The sequence below is a fragment of the Poecilia reticulata genome, linkage group LG13 (assembly GCF_000633615.1).
Source record: "Poecilia reticulata strain Guanapo linkage group LG13, Guppy_female_1.0+MT, whole genome shotgun sequence".
NCBI lineage: Eukaryota > Metazoa > Chordata > Actinopteri > Cyprinodontiformes > Poeciliidae > Poecilia > Poecilia reticulata.
The window spans coordinates 8091087-8102829 of record NC_024343.1 but is presented as its reverse complement, the minus strand read 5'-3'; the positions used below and the strand labels follow the sequence as shown (position 1 = coordinate 8102829).

The window sequence follows — 11743 nt, the reverse complement described above, 5'->3', positions numbered from 1 at the left end:
GTGTATTTCATGTCTTTTGTTCTCAAAACTTTTAATACTTGTGCTTACATTATCAGTTTGAAAGCAGGACTTAATCTCTTTCTTCTCAAAAGTTGTAGTGCTTGAGCAAAACTTCTGATCTCTTTCAAATATTCACTGTCCTTTCTCAAATCTYCTCACGCTCAAAACGTGTCTCTGTCGGATCAAATCTCTGCTTKCAAACCTCTCTGCTCGCTTACGAATTATTTTCTGCTCTATGGGAACAAAAAAAGCACTRTTGTCTGGCAACCTCTTAGCCAATAGAAAGGAAGTGTTTTACTTTGTCCATCTGTTTCCTTCTAGCGGKTGTGCCTGTGGCTACTACCTCCGCTGCCCACTGGATGTAGGGAGAAACGTTAACGAAATTATGGCAGAAAACTTCCCCCATACACAAAGGCTTCAGGTGCCCTTGGTAAGTAGCGATGCTAAAATCGTGATGTATTTTTGTCAAAAATGTAAAATTCCCCTAAAATTAGACATCCCCCTTTGTGTTGCTAAAGAGTTCAATAAAAAAGGAGATACTTTGATATGTTTAATAAAAAAAAAGACAAGTATAATACAAGTTTTAAAAAGTAACATAAGACCCAGTAAAGATCCAATAGAAAGGCTAAACTAAATTCTATGACTTTATCCCTCTATTTTCCACTCTTTCAAACCGCATTTTAAATGCTTATGCACAAAGAAACACACATAAAACATATTAATCGAATAATTCCTGATTTAAATTATTTGTATTAACTGGAGGTATGCCGATCGATAGATCACCGATCATAATCGGCCGATTTCCATGAAAAAGTGTATGATCGGTGATCGSCGATCACGGTCTCTTGTTGCCGATCACACAAACCGATCACCTGCATCTCATTTCGCAGCCTACCTGTGCAGCTGGTCTCCTCTTTCCTTCACWCTGCGCAAACGCGCAGCATCAAATCCTAAGCGATGTGGTGTGGAATTATAATTCACTGAATGAATGAGGAAGTTTGCGTGTTGCGGCGGAAAATTGAGGCAYGTGGGGTGAAGCACATCAAAATGCATCAACACGACGAATCTAATATGGCATAAAAACAGTGCCATACTTGACGGAGTTTGGCTACATCGAGGCTCACTGCAGTAAAAAAGACATATGGAGGATCAGATAGCAGGTAAAGCAGCGCACAGCTACAAACACTCACCCGGATTAACATGACGGTAAGAAAGTTAAACAAAAAAACTGGAAAATTATTTAAGTCTTCGAGCTGCGATGTAAGCCGCTGGTTCTGCTCTCGCTGTTGAACCGTTGCTACGCGATACAGGTAGTAATATTTCACAGATGGAGTGCCGCTTCTGCTCCATCTGGTAGTGACTCTCACACCGAACCTCTGTTTAAAGCTGCAGCATCTAACTTAAAAAAATAATTTTTACATACGTATTAAAACTTTTGCTGTCCTAACATGAGACAGATAATCTCTGAAAAAATAATCTCATCTGCCTCCACCCTGTTCTGCATATTTACTCCGCTCAGTCAGAAACAGCCACTCAGAACTAGCAGTAATCAGCTAGCCACCATGCTACCAGGAAGTTTTCATTCAGTAACTCAGGATTGTTTATTGTAATGGATTCTGTATTTGCCTTTGAATGTTAAGTTTTATACTTKAAATTTTTGGCAATGTTGAGAGGTTTTATTTTGACTTTTTGCATTATTTAGCCTCTTAAGAGCCTTCATGTTTTCAGTCTGTTAAAGATAGTATTATTGATAGCAGTACAATTTACACAATGCTTGTTTTGTTTTGTTTTCTAATTGGAAAAAGTTATTAAAAACAAGTTTTTGTCTAAATTAAGATGAATTCATGGTTCCTTTTTGTCCACATAATGTAACCGGTAGTGCTTATGATTAACAAAATAATAATTATGTGATCGGTATCGGTGATTGGCCCTCATGGGTGATCGGAATCGGCAGGAAAAAACCTGATCGGCACATCTCTTCTATTAACACAGCCTTGATATATATGTTATTTAAACGTGATGTTCTTCTTTCAAGACGAGACTCCCTCGCAGACTTTTATCTTCATGATATTCTGCCCGATCTTTAGCCAAATTTTGCGGACTCTCCACATCCACATAATCCTGAAACAAAGACAATAATTCGGTTGGTCAGAAAATTCACATCATATGAATTTCTATTTGTGGCTACAAAACTAAGATGTTGAAGAAATCMGTTTTTCATTTGCTCTTTGATGGCGTCAGCAATCTTTCCAGAAAAAACAACCACAAAAAATTGCTGGTGGCAGATTTTAGAAAAGCTGTCTCAGAATAATTCTTTTAGACACTGAATTTATAATGTAGATGATTTATATGTTTTTGTTGCTGTTGTTTTCATGTTAAATTCACATGTAAAGCTTTAACCTGCAAAAAAATTCACCTTCCATCATTTGCTTGTAAAACTTCATCTGTAAAAGTGGTGACCTTCTGGTGAGCCAAGCCACAACAATCAGTATTAGACCAAGTCAAGGCATTTAGCCAATCTGAYACTTAGGCTTGAAAGGGCACCAAATTTTGCAGGTAACATTTTTAATGATATATTTAATAAAAAATGAGAGAACAAATAATTTAATTTTATTGTGTAGAAAAAGTCTGATTCAAATTAGACCATATTTATTCTATAATTTTAAATGTTAACTTGTGACCTAAATTTTATTCCACTAGAAAACCTTAAATTTYGTCTCCACAACATGAACAAAAATGGGACTGCTCACTGCATCATCTTCTATGATGTTCTCCAGCATGGATACGATGTCCTTGAAGGCGGGCCTCAGGGTGTAAGGCTCCTGCCAGCAGTCACGCATGATGTGAAGCCTGCAACATTCAAACTTTATTCTCTTTCATGCACATGTCCGCTGTCAGTGACTGCGTTGATGTTTTATAAAATGTATTATTTCAATACCAATGCAGAAAATTATTTTGGAATACAAATAGTAAGTATTCACATACACACCACAAAAAAGATGTAAATATGCCCAAAACTTACAGCAGTGACACAAATGTTGTGTTTTATGGTTTTAACATTTTATTTACATGTTTTTAGAATATGTTGTAGAATATTTAGAAATTCTTTTGGGATGTATGAGTATTTTTTCTTTAGGAAATTGTCAGTATTTACCATGCTGATCTCCTTTAATAACTTTTGCCTTTCAGACTGACGTTGGATTTATACTGATAGTGATCCACTGTCATCTTTTTGGTGCTTGGAGTTGATCAATTTGTTGGCTTTTGTTTCTAGTTTTTCCTGCGTTTTGAGAACTCACCACAGGTTCTACTTGGGATTCAGATCTGGGGAGTTTTCTGGAGACACTTTGTAGTCACTTTTGTCTTGTGACATAGACCTCCATCATTATRCCAAACACAGCTCCTTACCAAGGTGTGTCTGGATTGATGGAAGAGGTTACTCTTGGACAGTGGTGGGTATTTTAATAATTTGAATAAAAAATTAGATGTTCTGATCATTTGCTCAGAGCAGAAGTAGTGTTTTTATAAAATACAATTTTACTCTTGAGTCATTTCTTTCTACTTTCCCTTTTATTTGAGTAAAATATGTTTCGTTGAGCAGTGCTTCTCTTATTTGGGTACAGTTATTAGTTCCTCTTCCTAAATCTGCTCTTGAAGGAGATCTGGTATTGTATCCATATTTTATTCATAACAGTAAGCCCACTCATCCAAATAAGAAGCAACCTTTCATGGATTGATCAGGGGAGTTACTGTTGGGACCTCACAGAACCCATTGTGAGGTCCCAACACAATGGGTTGGGACCTCTTGTGACCTTGTTAATATTTATCTGATTATTACACAATCAATGAAAAGGATGATCCATCAAGGAAAATAACTGCACCAGCATCTRCTGTCCATCTTTGGACTTCCTGCAGAATTCCAGACCATCTTTCATGTTTTCTTTTCATGGTTCCATCGCCATCCCTCTTGTCACAATGAAATTGTTCAAAAGACTTTGCTTCATTGTCAATACAGATGCACTCACACTTGATGCCAGCATAAGTTCTGCACTGTGAAATCTCATATGTAATATACGTTTAAAATTGATTAAATCAATTAATGTAATANTGTCATCTTTTTGGTGCTTGGAGTTGATCAATTTGTTGGCTTTTGTTTCTAGTTTTTCCTGCGTTTTGAGAACTCACCACAGGTTCTACTTGGGATTCAGATCTGGGGAGTTTTCTGGAGACACTTTGTAGTCACTTTTGTCTTGTGACATAGACCTCCATCATTATRCCAAACACAGCTCCTTACCAAGGTGTGTCTGGATTGATGGAAGAGGTTACTCTTGGACAGTGGTGGGTATTTTAATAATTTGAATAAAAAATTAGATGTTCTGATCATTTGCTCAGAGCAGAAGTAGTGTTTTTATAAAATACAATTTTACTCTTGAGTCATTTCTTTCTACTTTCCCTTTTATTTGAGTAAAATATGTTTCGTTGAGCAGTGCTTCTCTTATTTGGGTACAGTTATTAGTTCCTCTTCCTAAATCTGCTCTTGAAGGAGATCTGGTATTGTATCCATATTTTATTCATAACAGTAAGCCCACTCATCCAAATAAGAAGCAACCTTTCATGGATTGATCAGGGGAGTTACTGTTGGGACCTCACAGAACCCATTGTGAGGTCCCAACACAATGGGTTGGGACCTCTTGTGACCTTGTTAATATTTATCTGATTATTACACAATCAATGAAAAGGATGATCCATCAAGGAAAATAACTGCACCAGCATCTRCTGTCCATCTTTGGACTTCCTGCAGAATTCCAGACCATCTTTCATGTTTTCTTTTCATGGTTCCATCGCCATCCCTCTTGTCACAATGAAATTGTTCAAAAGACTTTGCTTCATTGTCAATACAGATGCACTCACACTTGATGCCAGCATAAGTTCTGCACTGTGAAATCTCATATGTAATATACGTTTAAAATTGATTAAATCAATTAATGTAATATYGTGCAATGTTGTTTTTTAAAGTGGTTACAAAATAGGTGTTTTTTAAGCAAAACATCTAACATTCATTTATGACAATTAAATGAAWGCAAGTCAGATGTATTAGCTACATCTGACTATAAACAAATTTGGAAAACAAGCCAATGAGTCAAATACAGTTTCTTTTGTATAAGAAACTGTATTTAGTTTTGTGCCAAAACTAAATGCAGTAATGCTAGATTTATTGTGCTGCTCATCCCTCTGTATGATAATCTAAAATAATGTGAACTGTTTCCACAAAAAAGAAAAGAAAACCGGTCACTGCAAAACTTTTAGTTAGCATTATGAATCATACATTTGTCACTCAATCAGATCAGATGTGATATGGGTTTTATGTGGTGAGACTTTGCTTACATTTCTGGTCTGCATCCTTCAGGCTTTGTGTTCTTATGACCCATGCARATGTGGAACACYACTTCCTCTGATGTCTCCAGGTTGGGGTATGGTAATGTACCTGAGATTTGAAGATTTCCATATGAGTTGTAATTATTTAGAAAACACAATTTAAAGGTGATATGCTGTTTGCTTAACTAGATCTATCATATTTGCTCATGTAATATTCTTTATTTTTAGACATCACTTAGATGTTTTATGTTATAACCTCAGAACAAATCCTGTTTACATTTTGAAGAACAGAGCCTCATGACAGAAAACTAACACTTGCTTATAAGTTGAAACAGGGGAATGAAAACAGAATCTATGGTAAAATATTCTCATATGTCTGGAGGGTACACATCTCAGATATAGAACAACACAATTATTACATTACTTTGGATCAGGCAAACCCATGTGAATCAACTGAATCATAGAAGATAAAATAGAAGATGAAGGGAATTCAAAAGAGGAAGACCAAGCTTAGCAAATACTATCAGCTGTATTTATTTTCAGTGTAATGATCTCTTACCAGCCTGCTTTCTCCATGACAGATAGTGTTAAAAAGATTCAGATTGTTGGACGCTAAGTAACATGACTGCAATCTCCAGTTTAACCACCAGAGGTCAGCACTGGTTGCATATTGTTCCATCCATCCATCCATCCATTTTCTTGACACCCTTGTCCCTCAGTGGGGTCAGGAGGGTTGCTGGTGCCTATCTCCAGCTAACGTTCCGGGCGAGAGGCAGGGTGCATATTGCTCCTTAAACNGGTACACATCTCAGATATAGAACAACACAATTATTACATTACTTTGGATCAGGCAAACCCATGTGAATCAACTGAATCATAGAAGATAAAATAGAAGATGAAGGGAATTCAAAAGAGGAAGACCAAGCTTAGCAAATACTATCAGCTGTATTTATTTTCAGTGTAATGATCTCTTACCAGCCTGCTTTCTCCATGACAGATAGTGTTAAAAAGATTCAGATTGTTGGACGCTAAGTAACATGACTGCAATCTCCAGTTTAACCACCAGAGGTCAGCACTGGTTGCATATTGTTCCATCCATCCATCCATTTTCTTGACACCCTTGTCCCTCAGTGGGGTCAGGAGGGTTGCTGGTGCCTATCTCCAGCTAACGTTCCGGGCGAGAGGCAGGGTGCATATTGCTCCTTAAACYCAAAATAAAAGGCAGCATAATTTGGTCCCTTGATTTGTGATTATCTTTTTATGTAGCGAAAGAAAAACAGTTCTTTGGTTGTAACATGTTGATGAAATTGCCTGAATGCAAGAATTCAGATGTTTTGAGAATACTGTMCAGCACTGTGGTGCAATTAATAGCTGTTTGCAGTAAGCAATTTGAAGCCTGGTGCTGCTCTAACTGAAGTCATCCATCCATTAGTCTTCACACATTCTCCAAGTTTGTTTTACCTCCCATTACAGTATATTACATGTTCCTAACACCACCTACCAAATGTCTGCATCTCCCACAGTACAATGCCAAACGCCCATACATCTCCTTTGAAGCTGTAGTAGTTGCTCTTGAAGTACTCAGGGGGGTACCAGCGCAGCGGCACGCGTGGCTGCACAAAACACACAGCGGAAAAAGTCTACACACACTCAGAGGATGAAAAAAGCTGCTTCCTCTCTAACACCAAATCTAATACAGCAGATTAATAGGCATCAAAAGGAGAAATGAAACTGTAAAATCTTCAGTATATATTTAGGTTAGGTTAATAAGCTGATTATCTGGGTTTTTTGTTGTTGTTTGTTTTAGATTGAAGCTGTATGTCTGTAAATGGAMTGCTTCCTGCTCTAATGCAGGAAGCAGTCAMTACACCCACAAACACACACAACTAAGAATTTGATCTTCCATTTCAGACACACATGGGAGACAGTGAGGTCAGTGCGGAGAGCTACGTGCTAGATGACAGGCCAACAGTGTGTGTGGTGTGAACACACTGTATTAGGAGTTCACTTCACRAGTCCCCAGGMAGCAGGTTTATTTGAGGCACATGTCACTATGTTAAGAAAGTGAAGAAACGTAGTCATGAAACAAAGAGAATCAGAATCAAACAGCAAGGTAAGATAAACTGTTGCTAAAACACCGAAATGAAAAGAGCTGAGACAATTTGTAACAAAAAAATTTGTTTTGGTGTGTCAAAAAAACAAAAAATATTTTTAATGACATTTTGGATGAACTGAAGTGCAAACCAGGCTTAAGGCTGATTTTTTTTCATACCAAATCTGATTTTAAAAATTTTCATTTGTTTTTGCTTTCTGGGTTGACATCATTCTGAACTATGGAAACCCATGAAAAAAATCCAGATTTTTCAAAGATTAAATTTTAAAAAACAAAATATCAAATTAATTGATAAAATTGATTTATTGTCCAGCCCTAAACTCATCTCACAAATCAGCACATCAGGTCTTCCCATTAGGTCACAATGTTTTCTGTGCATTATATTAACAGGAGGTCATTTTTACATGTTGCATGAGCCATATAAAGCCTGTGTGAAACACAGAAGAACTCAGCTGCATCTACGAAATGAAAGCAAATGTCATGATTTCAGCCCTAGAGCTCCACCATGACTGTGCTGATTACTCATTACCCTCACCTGCACTGTGCTGCTCCCTATTTAAAAAGCTGCTCGTCACCAGCACAGTGTGAGATTGTCTGTTGCCCCAGTCACAGCTTTCAAGCCTTGTTTCATGTTCAAAATAGTTTTCTGATCTTGCCTGTTTTTTGACCACATATTCTTGCCTAGTCCTTCTGCTATAGGAAAAGTTCTGACCTCCTGTTGCTGAACCCTGCCTGCCTCTGATCCTGCTCCAGTCTTCTGATTATTGGATTTTCATTGCCTGAGACCCCCCCCGTGCATGACCTTGGATTGTTTCAACGACTAAGCCTCTGGTTGGTGGATTTTGTCCCTGTCATCTGTTTGTCCCCTGAGCCCCCCCTAGGTCTCTTACTGCCCATTCACCCTACCCTCCCCAGGCTGGATTCCTGGCTCCTGTGGATCCCCCATTCCTGACCTACCTGTGTGACCACACCCTGTAAAGCCCCTTCAACACCCTCATTTTTTTAATAAACTTTTGGTGAACCAAACACTTGTTTTGGCTTCGTTTTGGGTTCTGGCTGAGTTTGCTTTAACGTTACAGTACGATGTCACCAGTATGAACCCAAAGCCAGATTCTGATTGGTSTTCTAAGGTGGAGGGTGCTATTACTGGCCTGGAAAGAAATGTCCAGGAGCTTTTACAGGGACTTTCGTCTCTTAGGGCTTCCAAAGCCCAAGCTAGGCCCTCAGTTACACGGCCACTTCCCCTTGCTTTCACTTACACAGTTAACGCTAACAACAAACCTAAGAACCCCCCAGCCCCACCCAGAGCGTTTTTGATGGAGATCCTGAACAGTGCAGACCGTTTTTAACCCAGTGTTCGCTGCTTTTTGAACTCCAGCCCTCTGCCTTCCCTTCTGAATGGGCCAAGGTGGCCTATACAATCTCTCTACTATCTGGTAAGGCAAAGCAGTGGGGAACCTCTGAGTGGGAGAATGATGCTGACAGCTGTGACTTGTTCTTTGAGTTTTTTTGATGAAATGAAAAATGTTTTTGATCCAATCAGTCCTGAGAGGGAGGCTGCCAGGAGACTGTTTTCTCTCAAACAGGGCTCTTGACCTGTTACTGACTACATCATCAATTTCCATGCCTTGAAGTCCAGTTGTCTTTGGAATAACAAAGCCCTGTTTGACGTTTTTTACCAGGGCCTGTCAGATGATATCAAGGATGAGATTGCTACCCGTAACCCTCCCAAGACCCTCGAGGCCTTAGAAAGGCTTGCCACACGGATTGATCAACGTCTTCGTGAACGTAAGAGGGAGAGGTCTTCAGCTAATTATCAAAGAAGGGTTTCAACTGTCCAGGTCAGTCCCTGCAGCATGCCACAGGTCTCCACAACTCCCCCTGCTGGCACTGAGGAGCCCATGCAGTTGGGTAGGACCAGGCTCTCTGCCAAAGAGAGGGAGAGGAGATTCAGAAATCACTTGTTTCTACTGCGGAGAGAAAAACCATCGAGCTCTTAACTGTCAAAAGGACAGGCTCGGTAAAGCTCGGGGGGTCTTTGTTGAGCCCTATCCTCGGATCTCAGAACCCTCCCCACAATCGGTGCACCATCAGATTTCCTGACTCTCCTTAAGTAATGGATGTTCCTGTCTTCACTGATTCTGGGGCTGATGCAGACTTTATTGATATCAGCCTAGCTCATAAGCTCACGCTGGAGTTGGAACTTCTAGAGAGACCACGTGAGATTTTTGCTATTGATGGGCATCTGATTGATCAAATAACCCACTGCACTAAGCCTGTGTCTGTACTGATTTCAGGAAACCGCCACGACAGGATCACATTTCTGCTGACCAGGTCCCCAGAGATTCCAGTGATTCTGGGACACCCGTGGCTCATCAAACACAGTCCAGTCATCAATTGGCTCACTGGTGAGATTCAGTCTTGGGATCCATCCTGCTCCACTTCTTGTTTGAGGGAAGCTTCTATCATGAAAGCTCCCTGTGAGGTCAACCATGATTATCCAGACTTGTCTAAAGTCCCTAAGGTTTATCATGATCTGCGTGAGGTATTTAACAAATCAAAGACCACTTCTCTGCCTCCCCACAGAGTACGACTGTGCCATTGACCTCCGCCCTGGAACCACCCCACCCAGGGGCAGATTGTATTCCATTTCTGGTCCTGAAAGAGGGGCAATGGAGGAATACATTTCGGACACCCTCAAGGCAGGACTAATCAGAAAGTCTTCTTCCCCAGCAAGTGCAGGATTCTTTGTGGGCAAGAAGGATGGGTCTCTTAGACCATGCATCGATTATCGAGGCCTTAACAAAGTTACAGTCAAGAACGGGTACCCTGTGCCTCTCATGACTTTGCTTTTGAGCTCCTTCAAGGAAGTGTTCACAAAGCTGGATCTGTGTAATGCCTACCATCTGGTCCGAATAACAGAAGGAGATGAATGGAAAATGGCTTTCAACACCCCAATCATATCATAATCATACGATTCTTCATATGATTATGATGATCATAATGATTATTCATTATGATTATTAAGAATCATAATGCCCACATTCTTCGGGGCATTATGAATACCTCGGCATGCCCCTTGGTCTCACCAATGCCCCAGCCGTTTTCCAAGCATTGGTTAACGACGTTTTAAGGGACATGCTAAACAGATTTGTTTTTGTATACCTTGATGACATCTTGAATTTTTTTTTTTTTTTGAAGGATCTACCTACCCATATCAAGCATGTTCACGACGTTCTTCTTAGGCTTCTCCAAAATAAACTATTTGTTAAGGCTGAGAAGTGTGCATTTTATCAGTCATCTGTATCCTTTCTGGGTTTTGTCATTGCTCCTGGCAGGATTAACATGGATCCATCAAAGGTGGCAGCAGTCTTGGAGTGGCCCGACCCATCCAGTTTGAAGGAGTTTCAATGGTTTCTTGGGTTTGCCAATTTTTATCGTCTTATCAAGGATTACAGTTCAGTGACTGCCCCTCTTCATCAACTCACTTCAACCAAGACTCAGTTCAAGTGGTCTTCAGAGGCCAAACATGCCTTTGGTAAGCTGACATGTCTCTTCACCTCAGCTCCCATTCTGTGTTTTCCTGATCTGTCTAACCCTTTTGTGGTGGAGGTTGATGCCTCGGACACTGCGGTCGGTGCAGTTCTGTCTCAACAGTTTGCAGATGATGCCAGGTTACATCCTTGTGCCTTTTTTTTCTTGCCAGCACTCTGCCTCTGAGAGAAACTACCGCGCTGGAGACGGAAAACAGTTGGCTATCAAACTAGCATCAGAGGAATGGAGGCACTGGCTGGAGGGGTCCACACATCCTTTTACTCCCCACAGTGTGGACAGACCATAAGAACTTGGAATACCTCAAGTCTGCCAAGAGACTGAACCCACGCCAAGCTAGATAGATGGACACCATTCTTTAGCAGGTTTGACTTCATCTTGGCCTATCAACCTTGTAGCAAGAACATCAAACAAGATGCCCTTTTCAAGACTTCATCAGCCTTCTGTCTGTCCTTCTGATTCTGCTGACCATAACTACATCCTTCCCTCCAAGACCAGGCTAGCTCTAACCAGTATTGAGACTTTGCTCAAGAGGAGTCATCAGAAACAACCACCTCCAGTTCAATGTCCTAAGGGTCTTCTGTTTGTTCCTGAAGAAATGGTGTCTAAGGTTCTTCAGTTCTGTCACAACTCTAAACTTTTCTGTCACCCAGGTAAAACTAAGACACTAGCAGTGGTCCAGTCAGGATTCTGGTGGCCCAC

The 11743-nt window shown here is 40.2% G+C and overlaps 1 protein-coding gene across 1 annotated transcript in view; it reads right to left on the bottom strand.

Annotated features, from left to right (window-relative positions):
- Positions 1-1917: 1917 nt before the first annotated feature.
- The window catches only part of LOC103474339 (tyrosine kinase receptor Cad96Ca), an 11983-nt gene continuing 2157 nt past the window's right edge, over positions 1918-11743 (bottom strand). Inside the window, exons 4-7 of the mRNA XM_008425210.2 lie at positions 6878-6989; positions 5386-5485; positions 2751-2850; positions 1918-2121 (exon numbers count right to left, since the gene is read on the bottom strand). Coding sequence (XP_008423432.1) covers positions 2011-2121; positions 2751-2850; positions 5386-5485; positions 6878-6989 — 423 coding nt within the window. The 3' untranslated portion in view covers positions 1918-2010. The remainder of the gene's footprint in view (positions 2122-2750; positions 2851-5385; positions 5486-6877; positions 6990-11743) is intronic.